This window comes from Hyperolius riggenbachi, chromosome 5 (genome assembly GCF_040937935.1).
Source record: "Hyperolius riggenbachi isolate aHypRig1 chromosome 5, aHypRig1.pri, whole genome shotgun sequence".
In the NCBI taxonomy this organism is placed as follows: domain Eukaryota; kingdom Metazoa; phylum Chordata; class Amphibia; order Anura; family Hyperoliidae; genus Hyperolius; species Hyperolius riggenbachi.
Genome location: NC_090650.1, coordinates 106882764 through 106900751, shown reverse-complemented (window position 1 = coordinate 106900751; position 17988 = coordinate 106882764). Strand labels below are relative to the sequence as shown.

The 17988-nt window shown below is 44.9% G+C and overlaps 1 protein-coding gene across 1 annotated transcript in view; it reads left to right on the top strand.

Annotated features, from left to right (window-relative positions):
* Positions 1-1003: 1003 nt before the first annotated feature.
* The window catches only part of TBC1D5 (TBC1 domain family member 5), a 510822-nt gene continuing 493837 nt past the window's right edge, over positions 1004-17988 (top strand). Inside the window, exons 1-2 of the mRNA XM_068238274.1 lie at positions 1004-1070; positions 1978-2079. Coding sequence (XP_068094375.1) covers positions 1004-1070; positions 1978-2079 — 169 coding nt within the window. The remainder of the gene's footprint in view (positions 1071-1977; positions 2080-17988) is intronic.

The following is a 17988-nucleotide window of genomic DNA, read 5'->3' as shown; positions in this document are numbered from 1 at the left end:
CGTATGTTCTGCCTCCTTTCCCTGTTTTCCATGTCTTCCTGTGCTGTACGTAGAAATTTTATGTCTGTTTGCATGAGTTGTTGATCCTCTGTCAGTTCAGCCTGCTTTGTATTTATAGCTTCTATTTTCTCCTCTAAGGCATGTGTGCGATCCCCCAGCCCTGTGATTTCAGTGCGCAGCTCCTTTACAGCTGTCATTATTACAGTCTGTAGGGAGTTATGGAGGCTGGTATAATGTTTGTCTAGCGCAGACTGAAGGAGTGCCGCTGTGAGGGGCTGTGTGTCTCCTTTTGCACTTGCCTGGTCTGTAGAGTGAAGGCCCTGCGGATCTGCGTTGTCGGCGCCATCTTGGCTGGGAGGAGGGCACAGGAATTTTTCCATAGCGCCAGCTGGAGAAACGCTTTTAGGGCCCCCTTTGTGTGCCATAATGTACTGGGGTTGATGCTGGAATATCGCGTACTGAACCGCCCGTCTGGTTCCCGGTGGGAGCGGAAAAGGGAGCTGATAGCGGCGGTGGTAGATGGAGCTCCCTCTCTAGGCGACCATCTTGGTCAGCTCGCGCATGCGCCTCCGACATGAAGGGGTTTAACACCTTGTATGTATTTGCTGCATGTGGCATACCGTAGATGATTTTACATGAAGCTTTTAAAAATGAGTTGCTTTGAGGCTAGGTTCACAGTGGGAGCTGCATTGTGCTCCTTGTAAAAACAGGGAGGCAATGGAATGGAAAAGTTGCATTGCACATTATGCATCGCATACAGTGAAGCATACAGTCAATGAATTGTATGCTTAAAATCCACTGTTAACGTGCACTTTATGCGGTACTGCACTGCATTCACTCTGTTGGGATACTGTAGTTCGTTATATCGGATTGCACCAGATGCACTCTGTATGTCAAATATACTTGATAATGCAGTGCGACTTTTTGTGTTTAAACGCCTCCATTACGTTGCACTGGAACGCCCCATTGTGAACTTGAGCTGTTAAAATCGCCCATGTACCCCATGGCGCAGGAGAGTAGGAGAAGTTCAGGAGCAGAATGCTCTGTACTTGTTGGACTTTGCCATGTTGGCGAGTTTGGACCTGCTTAAAGAGAAACTCCAACCAAGAATTTAACTTTATCCCAATCAGTAGCTGATACCCCCTTTACATGAGAAATAGAATGATTTTCACAAACAGACCATCAGGGGTGCTGTGTGACTGATTTTGTGCTGAAACCACTCCACTAGAGGCTCTGAATACCGCGGTACTCCTGGCAAACTGCCACAATGTAACAATGTTCACAGACAGGAAATGGCTGTTTAGAGCGGTCTAACAGCCAGAACAGCTAGAAACAGCTACATAACATGCCCACAGTAACAATGTCACCATGTAATAAATGTCAGAATGTGAATCTGGGAGAGGAAAGATATGAGCAAACACTGACTAAATCATTTATACATAATTATGGTAAAAATGAAGCACTTTTTTATTACATTATTTTCAGTGGAGCTCCTCTTTAAGAATTTGACCTGAGAGTGAATTGGAGGCTGCCATATTTATTTCCTATTAAACAATGCACATTCCCTGGTTGATGATCCCCTGTCCTTAAAACTTTTAGTCATAGACCCTGAACAAGCATGCAGACACAAGTTTGATGTCCGTTTAACTGCATTTGCTGCATGCTTGTTTCAGGGGGTGTGATTTAGACACTAATGATGAAAGATCAGTAGGATGCCAGGAAACTGGTATTGTTTATAAGGAAATAAATATAGCAGCCTCCATATCCCTCTCTGGTCAGTTTTCCTGTAAGATTAGAAAAAAAGGGGGAAAAAAGAAAGAAAAGCTCAGAAGCATAATGGAAAATATATTATATATTGGATTTATGAAAATATTTTTTTTGTTTATAAATAACTGGAAATATGCAAATTTACTAGCACAGATAAATGTCAGCATGTGTCATTGTTTTCTGTTTCAGAAAGATATTTGTTGATATGAGCGACACAATGCAGGACTCTGGGCCCAGATCACGTCACCCCTCTACAATCAGAAGAGGTTGGATTTGATCCTTTACAGTGTGACTTAAGTAGACCGGATGAAGGTAAGATTTTACCAACTTTTTAGTTTGTCTAGCAAGGCAAATGACAGTATATTATTGCAGGCAGCAAACGCTGACTTATCGATCAATTGCCATCCAACATCAGTCGATTCAGTCGATCGGTCCTGACAGAAAACTTTGCTCAATTGCCGACGGGTTGGGAGCACATCGCTAGCAGCGTTGGATTCAGTGACGACCGACAGCAATAACATCACCTGTCCGCCCGGCGTGAGTCCCCAGGTCCGTGCTGTGGCTTCTTCTGGCTGGCATTTTTCTTCATGTCCTCTTCACTTCCTGTCGCCTCCTGTGACAATCCAAAGTTCAAACAGTAGAGCGCCCTCTACTGTTTAAACTTCTGCTTGCCCCGGGGCGAGAGAAAGCGAAGAGGACATGGAGGACGGCATAAGAAGTGAACCTGCTTGGATCCCGGCAGCCGGACAGGTGATGTTATTGCTGCTGGCCGGGGAAGCAGGAATGACCTGGGGAGGGTGAGGCAGGCGGCAGTGCCGGCTCCACAGGTTTTGAATTAATTTCATGCTAAAATCGATTCAAATCTGTGTGCAGTGTATGGGCAGCCAATAGATCCCTCTGTGATCAGATTAGTTCAGAGAGGGATCTATCTGTTGGTCGATCTGGTGGCAATCCACCAGTGTATGTCTACCCTAAAGCCCCGTCTACACGGGGAGATGTGGAGGCGATCCGGGGGCTCGATTAGCCGCCGGATCGCCTCTTCCGCATCCCTGCGCGTACCGGCCGCGTCCATGCTCACCGCGCGTGCGCCAGATTTGATTCCCCGCTCGTCCCCGCCGGCGCCTCTTATCTTCCGCTCGATTCCCTGCCATTGTCCCCTCGCGGGGAACGAGCAGGGAATCGGCGGTAGCAAGATCCGACCTGTCGGATCTTATCAATCGAGCCGAATTAGCGGCTCGATTGATAAGCCACATCGCCGCCTCATCTACCCGTGTAGATGAGGCTTAAGGTATCCTTTAATAATGGAAGGAGGCTATTCTTTACTACACTGCATAAAATGGTCGTAGAGATTGGTGAGATTTGCAAAGCAATGTTGAACTAGTCACTACAGTACTAATTGATTTTTCTAGGGCTAAAAATAAACATTTGAGGGTTGGAACCCACTAGAGCGATTTTCTGAGCGTTTAGGGAGCGATTCAAACTGCTAACGATTTCCCTAAATGCTCAGCTAATGTTAATGGTTGGGCCAAATTCCACTGGAGCTATTGCGATTACCAAATCGCAAAAAGCAGGACATGCAGCATTTTTAGCGTTAGCGGTTAGCGTTTCTGCAATGTAAAATATATAAACGCTGGACTAATCGCTCATCAAAACCTACACAGAGCGATTTTGCTAGCGTTTTGAAGTTACTGCACACTTTAAAAAAATGAAAATTAATTGAAAGGCCCAATCAGACTTAAAATCGCTAATCGCTACACAATCGCTGGCAAAAACCAGGCCCGTTTCTAGGGCTGTGCGGCCCGTGCCGTCGCCCGAGGCGCTGTTGGGAGCTGGTGGGAGGTGGGCGCTGTAATGGAGGGGGGAGCCGGAGCAGCGGGGAGGGCAGCCCGACCTCTCCCTTCCTCTCCTGGACCGCCCTCCGTGCTCCCCCCTCAGATGCAGAGCGAGCAGCCAGGGAGGAAGCGCTGTATGCAACATACCTCTCTGCGTTCCAAGCGCTGCTCTCTCGCCGACGGTCTCTTCCTATCTGCCTATACGATGATACACACGCTGCTTCCGGAAGCAGCGTGTGTATCATCATATAGGCAGAGAGGGAGAGACCGGCGGCGAGAGAGCAGCGCTTGGAACGCAGGGAGGTATGTTGTATACAGCGCTTCCTCCCTGGCTGCTCGCTTTGCATCTGAGGGGGGAGCACGGAGGGCGGCCCAGGAGAGGGAGGGAGATGTCGGGGCTGCCCTCCCCGCGGCTTCGGCTCCCCCCTCCATTATGGGGGACAACTACCTATCTAACCTACCCTGGGGGGCACCTACCTAATCTAACCTACGCTGGGGGGCAGCTACCTAATCTAACCTATACTGGGGGGCAGCTACCTAATCTAACCTACGCTGGGGGGCACCTACCTATCTAACCTATACTGGGGGGCACCTACCTAATCTAACCTACACTGGGGGGCAGCTACCTATCTAACCTACACTAGGGGGCAGCTACCTATCTAACCTACACTGGGGGGGCAGCTACCTAATATAACCTACACTGAGGGGCAGCTACCGATCTAACCTACGCTGGGGGCACTTATCTAACCTGTATTGGGGGCACTTACCTAGCTAGCCTATACAGGTGGCAACTATACTGGCTACCTATATTGCAGGCACCTACCTAAATAACCTATACTGGGGGCACCTACCTATCTAACCTATGCTGAAGGCAACTATTCTGGCTACCTATATTAGAGGCACCCACCTAGCTAACCTGTACTGGGGCACCTACCTATCTAACTTATTCCGGGGGCGCCTGCCTCTCTAACCTATACTGGGGGCAACTATACTGGCTACCTATACTGGAGGCACCTACCTGGCTAACCTATAGCGGGGGCAACTATACTGGCTCACTTATGCCTGGCTACCTATACTGGGGTACCTATTCTTGGCTACCTATACTGGGGGGACCTATACTAAGTGCAACTAGACCTGGCTAACCTATACTGCGCGCACCCATACCTTGCTCGGGGGGGGGGGGGGGGGGGCGCAGTTTTTACACCCTCGCCCTGGGTGCATTTTAGCCTAGAAACTGCACTGGCAAAAACCTTACAGTTTTTAAAATTGCTACCAAAAACGCTCATGAAATCTCGTATAAAACGTTGAATGGAGTAAGGCCTGGAACCCACTACAAGACGCAATCGCTAGCATTTTGTAGTGGGTTCCAGGCCTTACTCCGTTCAACAAATAGCTCTTGCAGAAAAGTGTGAATCTGGTTAAGTTGTGTGCACCAGTGCGATATGATCCAAAAGCCAAACTGAGCACTGTCGCCTTATAAGTGAAACTTGAAATTAAAGAGTTTTTTTTTTCTTAAATAACATTGAGTTAAAGATTTTTTTTTTCTTTAACAAAAATGGAGTTTCATTTCAAATTGTGATTGGTTTTAAATTTGCTAGAAGTATGGAGTTGAATAATCACATACATTTTATGTTTTCTAAAATATCAGAAAAAAAAGGAAAAGAAAGCAACAATGTAGAAGTTAAGAGAGCTGTGAATAGTGTGATTCCCTTGACACTGGCTTCATACACTATGCATAATACTATAACCTTAATGTGTCAGTGTGCATTTAAAGGTTCAGTAGCGGCCTGCGTAATGCGCTGCCACCTTTTTGCGTGAAAAAATAAGAGAGTTTTTAATATGTACTTGACTGGTGTACTTTAATATTATTTTATGCAGGTTTTATGGCTGATGCGGTGCTCTTAAAAAAAATCTTTTGTTTTATTTCTGCATGATTGACACAAGATATGCTCTTGATTACCAAGACCATAAAATCAAATTAAAATAATTGTAGTTAAAGTTTGCAGTTCTTTCAATTTAGGGTAATAATAAGCTGTAATCCAACTGAGAGCTGCATGGGGAGCGAAAAACTGCCTGTGATTATGTGTGTCAGCCGTGCCTTGTATTCCTCACTCACTCTCTAGCAGTGACAACATAGTTTGAGGAAGTGATGAGCCTAACAAGCTGCTTGAAACGTGATCCTTGTCGCGAAAACATTCTGCGAGTAGTCTGTTATACACCATGACACCTAAACTCATTTTCCAGTCATTGAGCACGTGCATCTGGAAGCAAGGAAGTGAAATTTATTTGTAATCTTAAATCTAAAATAACTGTGCTGTGCATTTCATTGAAGTCTCACGCCGAACGCACGTTCTTCTCTGCGGCTGGATGTCTGTGCGGAAGCAGCCTTCCCGATATCTAGCGCAAGGCAAAGTTACAGTGCTGGTTGGGAGCTTTTGTGTGATCACACCATAAGCAGCAATGCATCTTTAAGTGTGATGTGATTTTATGTGGTCTGGTTAGCTTAACATTTTATTTTTAACCACTAAAATTAGCTTAAAGCAAAAATGTATTTTTTTTCACAGGTTTCAGTAATACCATAGAGAGAATTTTTTAAAGGATTTATTTGTATGTTTTGTTCATTTTTTTCTTATCTTATTACTCTTGGCACTTTTATTATTAAGTACTAGCTGGTGGCTCTCGCTACCCTCTGCGGGCAAGGAGTTCCCATGCCATCTCTCTGAATGGTGTGCGCCACTTTCGGATTGCTTGATTTGATCAATTAGATTGTATTAAATAGATTGTACAAATTGAATAACATGATTGGGCCCATCAGACTGGTTCAAACATGCAATTTCATTGGTTCAATGGGTGGAGCTTAGCTAAAAATGCAGCTAAAAATGAAACTTCTATAAGAAAAACGAAGTTCTGATGTTGTGAAACTGTTAAAGAAACACCAAGCCTTTTCAGTACTGCTGAGTAGATTTTTAGTCTGGAGGTTCACTTTAAGTAATAAGCAAAAAGTATCCTAATATGCTACTTGGCTCCACCCAGGCATCAGAAGTTCAGTTTAGAAAATCAAAGTTTCTTACTGCCAATTAATTTAACCAGTAGTGGTGTTAATTATTTTGTGCTTTGCTAATCTCAACTTCCATCTCCTAGGTGAGGCTTATTATTATTTAGTGTTTTCTTAAGAAATTGCTATTATAAAGTCATTCAGCAGTTCTGAACTTGTCTAACACTGAAAGAAACTACAAAAGGAACACTCATCGAAACTTAAACATAAGCCTTTGGCCTAGACATAAATTCTAAATACAGGAAACTACCGTATTTTCTGGAATACAAGACGCACCTTTTCTCCTCAAAGAATGGGGAGAAAAAGTCCCCCGTCTTATATTCCAAAGACAGGAATGCCCCGACTTAAGAATGCCCGCCGATATGCACCACCGACCCGCTGTTACGTTGGGGACTCCCTGCCTTGTCCTCCTGTGTGATCCACCTACCCCTCCCGCATGTCTCCGCTCCCCTGAGTAACAATAACGGCAGAGCAATTCACCTTCCTATTGATTCCATCGATGTGTTGTCCGCTGTGTGCTCCTCTGCCTTCAGCATGTCAGCGCTACCCCTGCAAAAGAATATTTATGGGCAGAGCAGCTCACCTTCCTAGCTATTCCAGCGGCGGCAATCTGCAGACATCTGGAGTTCCATTTGGCTTCCCCTAGTGATAGCCCCTGTTGACTCATCAACAGGAGCCTTTACTAGGGGAAGCAGCATGTTAACGCTACCCCTGCAAAAGAACAGTTAGCTGCAGAGCCGCTCTCCTTCCTATTCCATCTTCGGCGATCTGCAGACTTCTCGCATACCACGCAGAGACTTGCAGGGAGGAGGAGGGGACACGGACACAGAGAGGAGGGCAGGATGGGGCACAGGGACTTGAGGACCACACGGGGGCTGAAGGTGACACGGACACACACACAGGAGGACAGGAGTGGACACGGGGGCTGGAGGACAAACAGGACAGGAGGGGGACACATGGGGGCTGGAGGGGACACATGGACACACTCAGGAGGACAGCGGGGGGGGGGGGGGGGGCACAGTGAACACAGGAGGACAATAGAAGGTAAAGAGGCGCCCAATGTATATAAAGCACTCGAAAATCAATAAAACAAAAAAAGATGAGGTGGCTTACCTCACAAATGACAAACTCACTTTAGGTAAGGAGGTTTAATTGAAAATTAAGCACAGGCAACGCGTTTCGTGGGACCCTGCCCACTTCCTCAGGCCAAATAAAAGTGCTGTTGCAGTCTATTTGCCGCATTCGGGGGCGCCTCTCCCCGGCATGTGGCAAATAGACTGCAATGGCACTTTTATTTGGCCTGAGGAAGTGGGCAGGGTCCCACGAAACTCATTGCCTGTGCTTAATTTTCAATTAAACTTCCTTACCTAAAGTGAGTTTGTCGTCTGTGAGGTAAGCCACCTCATCTTTTTTGTTTGATTCATTTTAGAGTGTTTTAAATACATTGGGCGCCTCTTTATCTTCTACTGTGCCTTACTCCCCCCGCCCTCTGAGGGGAGCCTTGTGCACCTGATCCAAGGTGGAATTGCACCACCTATGGTATTCAAGGTGCACAGGATTTTTTGCTAAGAGAGCGACCGAATCCAGGATTGCTGGTATACCTGAGTGGAGTCAGGTTTAAGATACTCCACTTGCCTGAAGTGGTCGGTTGCCCCCTATGCAACCCACCTTCGTGAGTACCCTTTTTACAGAAGTACCTTTGAATACTCAATACTTGTGACATACTGCACCATTTGGGCTCCCGTTGTCTTTGTGTTTTTTTCCCCTCCAGTACTGTACAGGAGGACAATGGTGGAAAACATGTACAAGACTCTCCTGGAACAGGGACGCATCGGGTTTAGTATATTCCCCCCCCCCCCTGGTTTTTGCCCTCTAAACCTAGATGTGTCTTTTATTCCGGAAAATCCGGTAACTAAAGCATTACCTTGAAGTGTCCTTAATCTATTGCAGGGGTGTCAAACTCAAATACAAAGTGGGCCAAAATTGAACACTGAGACCTAGTCGCAGGCCAACCTCAGTGTCTACTGGCCACCTTATAAAGTTCCCTTGTAAGAAATCCGATATTGCTTAAAATATTGTATCAACAAGGGGATATTAATAAATACAACAATATATATTTCTCGTAAGTTCTAGGCAGTTGCTCAGCAAAGGAATACACATCAACAACAGTATAAGTAAAGCTTGTTACATTTGAGATTTCCGATGCAGGTACAGACATCAATGAAACTACAGAAAGCAACAAGTACAGAGCAATTAAACAATGTAAAGCATTAACCATGGAAAACAATGACCACAATGTAATCATTAAACTGTAACCTGAAATGCAGCTTCCCAATATCTCCTAAAATACAGCCAACATTACACATACCCATTTTACCCAGCCAGGAGGACAGTCAGCAGCAACCTAAACATCAGATGAAAAAAGACCCCTAAAAGCCACATTGTCAAAGACTATATCCTCCTTGATCCACCCCCTTACCACTCATCACTTCCCTTTTAGGAGCCTCAATGTCATTGGCTGAAAGGATGTTTTCAACAGATTTAAACTTTAACTCCGCCTTACAGTCAGTTAGCAGGAAGTGAATGCTGCATCTGTTCTAGGCTGGGAATGGTGCATGCTTTTTAGACTGATTCATAGTGTCAGTCATAACACAGCTTGTTTTGGGTGGATTTGCAGATCCATGCACCTTAAGAAACCACCCACTGGTCTCCTGGTACTCTGCTCCCACTTTGCTTTGTAGTTTAACCACTTGAGGACCACAGTCTTTCTACCCCTTAAGGACCGGCCACTTTTTTTCCATTCAGACCACTGCAGCTTTCACGGTTTATTGCTCGCTCATACAACCTACCACCTAAATGAATTTTGGCTCCTTTTCTTGTCACTAATAAAGCTTTCTTTTGGTGCTATTTGATTGCTCCTGCGATTTTTACTTTTTATTATATTCATCAAAAAAGACATGAATTTTGGCAAAAAAATGATTTTTTTAACTTTCTGTGCTGACAATTTTCAAATAAAGTAAAATTTCTGTATACATGCAGCGCGAAAAATGTGGACAAACATGTTTTTGATAAAAAAAAACCATTCAGTGTATATTTATTGGTTTGGGTAAAAGTTATAGCGTTTACAAACTATGGTGCAAAAAGTGAATTTTGCCATTTTCAAGCATCTATGACTTTTCTGACCCCCTGTCATGTTTCATGAGGGGCTAGAATTCCAGGATAGTATAAATACCCCCCAAATGACCCCATTTTGGAAAGAAGACATCCCAAAGTATTCACTGAGAGGCATAGTGAGTTCATAGAAGATATTATTTTTTGTCACAAGTAAGCGGAAAATGACACTTTGTGACAAAAAAAAAGAAAAAAAAAAAGAATCCATTTCTTCTAACTTGCGACAAAAAAAAATGAAATCTGCCCCGGACTCACCATGCCCCTCTCTGAATACCTTGAAGTGTCTACTTTCAAAAATGGGGTCATTTGTGGGGTGTGTTTACTGTCCTCGCATTTTGGGGGGTGCTAATTTGTAAGCACCCCTGTAAAGCCTAAAGGTGCTCATTGGACTTTGGGCCCCTTAGCGCAGTTAGGCTGCAAAAAAGTGCCACACATGTGGTATTGCCGTACTCAAGAGAAGTAGTAGAATGTGTTTTGGGGTGTATTTTTACACATACCCATGCTGGGTGGGAGAAATATCTCTGTAAATGACAATTTTTTCATTTGTTTTACACACAATTGTCCATTTACAGAGTTATTTCTCCCACCCAGCATGGGTATGTGTAAAAATACACCCCAAAACACATTGTACTACTTCTCCCGAGTACGGCGATACCACATGTGTGGCACTTTTTTGCACCCTAACTGCGCTAAAGGGCCCAAAGTCCAATGAGTACCTTTAGGATTTCACAAGTCATTTTGCGGAATTTGATTTCCAACCAACCCTCCCCAGGGTTGGGGGCCCCTAAAATGCCAGGGCAGTATAGGAACCCCACAAATGACCCCATTTTAGAAAGAAGACACCCCAAGGTATTCCGTTAGGAGTATGGTGAGTTCATAGAAGATTTTATTTTTTGTCAAAAGTTAGCGGAAAATTGATTTTTATTGTTTTTTTCACAAAGTGTCATTTTCCACTAACTTGTGACAAAAAATAAAATCTTCTATAAACTCACCATACTACTAATGGAATACCTTGGGGTGTCTTCTTTCTAAAATGGGGTCATTTGTGGGGTTCCTATACTGCCCTGGCATTTTAGGGGCCCTAAACCGTGAGGAGTAGTCTGGAAATCAAATTCCGCAAAATGACCTGTGAAATCCTAAAGGTACTCATTGGACTTTGGGCCCTTTAGCGCAGTTAGGGTGCAAAAAAGTGCCACACATGTGGTATCGCCGTACTCGGGAGAAGTAGTACAATGTGTTTTGGGGTGTATTTTTACACATACCCATGCTGGGTGGGAGAAATAACTCTGTAAATGGACAATTGTGTGTAAAAAAATCAAAAGATTGTCATTTACAGAGGTATTTCTCCCACCCAGCATGGGTATGTGTAAAAATACACCCCAAAACACATTGTACTACTTCTCCCGAGTATGGCAATACCACATGTGTGGCACTTTTTTGCACCCTAACTGCGCTAAAGGGCCCAAAGTCCAATGAGTACCTTTAGGATTTCACAGGTCATTTTGCGGAATTTGATTTCCAGACTACTCCTCACGGTTTAGGGCCCCTAAAATGCCAGTTCAGTATAGGAACCCCACAAATGACCCCATTTTAGAAAGAAGACACCCCAAGGTATTCCGTTAGGAGTATGGTGAGTTCATAGAAGATTTTATTTTTTGTCAAAAGTTAATGGAAAATGACACTTTGTGAAAAAAACAATAAAAATCAATTTTCCGCTAACTTTTGACAAAAAATAAAATCTTCTATGAACTCACCATACTCCTAACGGAATACCTTTGGGTGTCTTCTTTCTAGAATGGGGTCATTTGTGGGGTTACTATACTGCCCTGGCATTTTAGGGGCCCTAAACCGTGAGGAGTAGTCTTGAAACCAAATGTCGCAAAATGACCTGTGAAATCCTAAAGGTACTCATTGGACTTTGGGCCCCTTAGCGTACTTAGGGTGTAAAAAAGTGCCACACATGTGGTACCGCCGTACTCAGGAGAAGTAGTATAATGTGTTTTGGGGTGTATTTTTACACATACCCATGCTAAGTGGGAGAAATATCTCTGTAAATGACAATTGTTTGATTTGTTTTACACACAATTGACCATTTACATAGAAATTTCTCCCACCCAGCATGGGTATGTGTAAAAATACACCCCAAAACACATTATACTACTTTTCCTGAGTACGGCGGTACCACATGTGTGACACTTTTTTGCAGCCTAGGTGCGCTAAGGGGCCCAACGTCCTATTCACGGGTCATTTTGAGGCATTTGTTTTCTAGACTACTCCTCGCGGTTTAGGGCCCCTAAAATGCCAGGGCAGTATAGGAACCCCACAAGTGACCCCATTTTAGAAAGAAGACACCCCAAGGTATTCCGTTAGGTGTATGGCGAGTTCATAGAAGATTTTATTTTTTGTCACAAGTTAGTGAAAAATGACACTGTGAAAAAAACCCAATAAAAATCAATTTCCGCTAACTTTTGACAAAAAATAAAATCTTCTATGAACTCGTCATACACCTAACAGAATACCTTGGGGTGTCTTTTTTTCTAAAATGGTGTCATTTGTGGGGTTCCTATACCGCCCTGGCATTTTACGGGCCCAAAACCGTGAGTAGTCTGGAAACCAAATGTCTCAAAATGACTGTTCAGGGGTATAAGCATCTGCAAATTTTGATGACAGGTGGTCTATGAGGGGGCGAATTTTGTGGAACCGGTCATAAGCAGGGTGGCCTTTTAGATGACAGGTTGTATTGGGCCTGATCTGATGGATAGGAGTGCTAGGGGGGTGACAGGAGGTGATTGATGGGTGTCTCAGGGGGTGGTTAGAGGGGAAAATAGATGCAATCAATGCACTGGGGAGGTGATCGGAAGGGGGTCTGAGGGGGATCTGAGGGTTTGGCCGAGTGATCAGGAGCCCACACGGGGCAAATTAGGGCCTGATCTGATGGGTAGGTGTGCTAGGGGGTGACAGGAGGTGATTGATGGGTGTCTCAAGGTGTGATTAGAGGGGGGAATAGATGCAAGCAATGCACTGGCGAGGTGATCAGGGCTGGGGTCTGAGGGCATTCTGAGGGTGTGGGCGGGTGATTGAGTGCCCTAGGGGCAGATAGGGGTCTAATCTGATAGGTAGCAGTGACAGGGGGTGATTGATGGGTAATTAGTGGGTGTTTAGGGTAGAGAACAGATGTGAACACTGCACTTGGGAGGTGATCGGACGTCGGATCTGCGGGCGATCTATTGGTGTGGGTGGGTGATCAGATTGCCCGCAAGGGGCAGGTTAGGGGCTGATTGATGGGTGGCAGTGACAGCGGGTGATTGATGGGTGGCAGTGACAGGGGGTGATTGACAGGTGATTGACAGGTGATCAGTGGGTTATTACAGGGAAGGACAGATGTAAATAATGCCCTGGCAAATTGATAAGGGGGGGTCTGAGGGCAATCTGAGCGTGTAGGCGGGTGATTGGGTGCCCGCAAGGGGCAGATTAGGGTCTGATCTGATGGGTAACAGTGACAGGTGGTGATAGGGGGTGATTGATGGGTAATTAGTGGGTGTTTAGAGGAGAGAATAGATGGAAACACTGCGCTTGGGTGGTGATCTGATGTCGGATCTGCGGGCGATCTATTGGTGTGGGTGGGTGATCAGTTTGCCCGCAAGGGGCAGGTTAGGGGCTGATTGATGGGTGGCAGTGACAGGGGTGATTGATGGGTGGCAGTGACAGGGGGTGATTGACAGGTGATTGACAGGTGATCAGTGGGTTATTACAGGGAAGGACAGATGTAAATAATGCCCTGGGGAATTGATAAGGGGGGGTCTGAGGGCAATCTGAGCGTGTAGGCGGGTGATTGGGTGCCCGCAAGGGGCAGATTAGGGTCTGATCTGATGGGTAACAGTGACAGGTGGTGATAGGGGGTGATTGATGGGTAATTAGTGGGTGTTTAGAGGAGAGAATAGATGGAAACACTGCGCTTGGGTGGTGATCTGATGTCGGATCTGCGGGCGATCTATTGGTGTGGGTGGGTGATCAGTTTGCCTGCAAGGGCGGGTTAGGGGCTGATTGTTGGGTGGTAGTGACAGGGGGTGATTGATGGGTGATAGGTGATTGGCAGGTGATTGACAGGTGATCAGTGGGTTATTACAGGGAAGGACAGATGTAATTAATGCACTGGTGAATTGATAAGGTGGGGGGGTCTGAGGGCAATCTGAGCGTGTGGGCGGGTGATTGGGTGCCCGCAAGGGGCAGCTTAGGGTCTGATCTGATAGGTAACAGTGACAGGTGGTGATAGGGGGTGATTGATGGGTGATTGATGGGTAATTAGTGGGTGTTTAGAGAAGATAACAGATGTAAACAATACATTTGGGAGGTAATCTGACGGCGGGTTTGCGGGCGATCTAATGGTGTGGGTGGGTGATCAGATTGCCCGCAAGGGGCAGGTTAGGGGCTGATTGATGGGTGGCAGTGACAGGGGGTGATTGATGGGTGATAGGTGATTGGCAGGTGATTGACAGGTGATCAGTGGGTTATTACAGGGAAGAACAGATGTAATTAATGCACTGGCGAATTGATAAGGGGGGGGTCAGAGGGCAATCTGAGCGTGTTGGCGGGTGATTGGGTGCCCGCAAGGGGCAGATTAGGGTCTGATCTGATAGGTAAAAGTGACAGGTGGTGATAGGGGGTGATTGATGGGTGATTGATGGGTAATTAGTGGGTGTTTAGAGGAGAGAATAGATGTAAACAATGGATTTGGGAGGTGATCTGATGTCGGATCTGCGGGCGATCTAATGGTGTGGGTGGGTGATCAGATTGCCCGCAAGGGGCAGGTTAGGGGCTGATTGTTGGGTGGCAGTGACAGGGGGTGATTGATGGGTGATTGATGGGTGATTGACGGGTGATTGACAGGTTATCAGGGAAGATAGATGCATACAGTACACAGGGGGGGGGGGTCTGGGGGGGGGGGGGGGTCTGGGGAGAATCTGAGGGGGGGGGGGGGTGATCAGGAGGGGGCAGGGGGGGGGATAAAAAAAAAAATAGCGTTGACAGATAGTGACAGGGAGTGATTGATGGGTTATTAGGGGAGTGATTGGGTGCAAACAGGGGTCTGGGGGGTGGGCAGGGGGGGTCTGAGGGGTGCTGTGGGCGATCAGTGGGCGGGGGGGGGCAGATCAGTGTGTTTGGGTGCAGACTAGGGTGGCTGCAGCCTGCCCTGGTGGTCCCTCGGACACTGGGATCACCAGGGCAGGAGGCAGCCTGTATAATACACTTTGTATACATTACAAAGTGTATTATACACTTTGTAGCGGCGATCGCGGGGTTAACATCCCGCCGGCGCTTCCGTATGGCCGGCGGGATGTTACGGCGGGTGGGCGGAGCCAGTTGCCGGGGGAAGCGCACGTCATCAATGACGCGATCGCTCCCCCGGCATGCCTAAAGGACGCGCCGCCTGAAGGCGTATTGCGGTCCTTTAGGCGTCCACTTTGCCGCCGCCCATGGGCTGTGGGCGGTCGGCAAGTGGTTAAGAAGAGTAAATATGGCACCACTATAGTACATCTAGCATGCTGGTGCCAAAAGTGTAGAGGTAACCGTTGCAGTAACAGGAAAAACTTGATCACATTATTATTGAGACTGTTAGAAGCAGAAAAATACACTTATCAGTGTTGAGAAAACAACAGATGTCCCTGTCTGTGCTTGGGCTTTAAAGATTGCTTCTAATAATAATATTTAGCGAACACAAGTATATATATATATATATATATATATATATATATATATATATATATTTATTTATTTATTTTTTAAAGTACAATCTCAGACAGCATCCATGGGGAGTGGTAAATGCAAGATAAATGTAGTTTCTCTTTGCTTGAGGGCTGCTATTAAAAGTAAAGGTGGCCACACACAATACGATAAAATTATCCGATTTTACGTCAATTTGATAAATATGATCAGATGTCCCGGAAAAAAAGCTTTTTATTCGACTGAAAAATCTGATCGGATTTCTCATTTTTTTTCTGATCCGTAATGCTGGAAATTTTTCTAAAATTTTTCTAAAGATTGTGTGGTGTGTGTTAGATTGTCAATTTATTAATATACACACCCTAGCACTTTTCTTCGAGTTTCCAATAATTTTTTTCAATTTTAAAATTGAAAATATGTGTGCACCTCTGAGGGACAGTTAAGTGACAAGACTATATACTCTGTACAGCACTGTGGAAGATGTTAGTACTATATAAATAATAGTTCATTCACACTCGGGAATCCTTTTTAGGAATAATTCACAAGTGGTCGTCCAGTCTGACCTTTCACTTTCAAAATATGTGACATTGCATGAACTTTTCTCTAATATACTAGATATAAGGCAAAAAAGGTTTTGGAATGGGACCATATAGGATGGGTCAAAATCTCAAAGACATTAAATACATTGGTTAATAGTGGTTACAGTAATTACTAGTGACTTAGCTGCTGACTCACCAGGCAGTACAAAAATAGAAACAGTTATGATTTAAAAAAGGAAAAAGATATTTTGATTTCATTCAAAATGTTTATTATCATATCATAATGGGTTCTGCTCATTTTTGCACTGCCTGGTAAATCAGCAGGTAGGTGTCATTAGTAACTAGATTTATACAGTATACTTTGGGATTTTGATCAACCCTGTAAGGCCTCTTTCAGGCTGATGGCTTAACTGCTTACTTGTCAAGCAGTTCGGGCCCTGTCTGCCATTCGGGTGAAATTTAACCTCCCTGGTGGTAAGCCTGACACAGTGTCAGGCTAGCTGCCGCAGGGTATCGCATGGCCCTGGGAGGATTTTTTTTGAATAAAAGTTGTATGCTTCAGCTAGCATTTGGCTAGCTAATTATGTCCCCCAAGTGCCTCCGGTCCCCACTGATCGCCCTCGATCGCCGACGTAATGCGTACCCCCAGGGATCCCGCGATGGCGCAGCCTCCCAATCAGCTCCAGGCTTCGCTATGGGGAGAATCGGGACTGCGCATGATGTCATGATCGATCGTCGCCATAGCGACAGTGAAGCTGGATCGTGAAGCTGCGGCTCTCGTGGGATCGCGGAGGGGTAAATATTACCGGCGGCGATCGGGGGGTTTAGTTGGTTGCCGGGGGCTTGGGGGACACAATTAGCTAGCGAAGTGCTAGCTTAGGCATATAGCGAAACTTTTATTTTAAAAAATCCTCCCACTGACACAGCCTCTAAAACTGCGTACCGCCAGGGAGGTTAAATGCAGCCAAACAATAACATATGTAACATCACAGGTGCTTGACACGCAATATTGTTAATCCGTGGCAAAACAGCGCAAAATGTGGCATCTGAGCAAAGACCCTCTCCGATGTGACTCCACGGGGGGGGGGGGGCCTGTCAACCGCCAGTACCGAGACTAAATAAGCACCCAGCCAGTGTATGAATGCAGCCGACAGGCGGTGAATTCACTGCCTTTAGCTGCCCATCTGAATGAGGCATATGGTATCATTCTGAACAATTTTTACCTAATATATTAGTCTGGGAATAGGGCTTCAACTTTAATTCTATAGTTACATACTGTATATTACATATATTCTTTTTTTTTTTTTCTCCCATTTGGGTTATATTTTATGGTTATCTAATATATATAACGTGTTTTAAAATTACAATAGATATTGATCTGAAGCAAAAAACAATAGTAAACATGACTTTTGTTTACATTTTTTTCCCCTAAGTATTATACTTAATGCAAATATAAATGGCTATACCGTTTAAAAATCCTCTTTATACCGTGTAAAAATCCTCAGATAGTTCTCACAAAGAACATTAAAATGTTGTCAATTGTTAAAATACCACAGCACTAAAAGCAAAAAATGCCACAGGGATTTCTAAACATTTCTTAAATAACAGGGCTACATTTTTATATTGCGAATGATCTAGATTTTTCAGATGATCACTTAGCGCCCTTACGGATTATACAAATTTACACATTTATATATACTAAATGAATGTATATTCAGCTATTTCCATATCTGGGGGTATAGGCTAATGCAATTTAATTTGCTTTTTTTATTCTTCCGTTGTAATATATCTCTGTGGTTACAAGGCAGGCTTGAATGGCTCTTTGGCTGTGATAACATTTAAACATACCAGTGACACAGAAAGTTATTAGGTCTGAATTTATGTTTAAGAGTGCCATTAATTC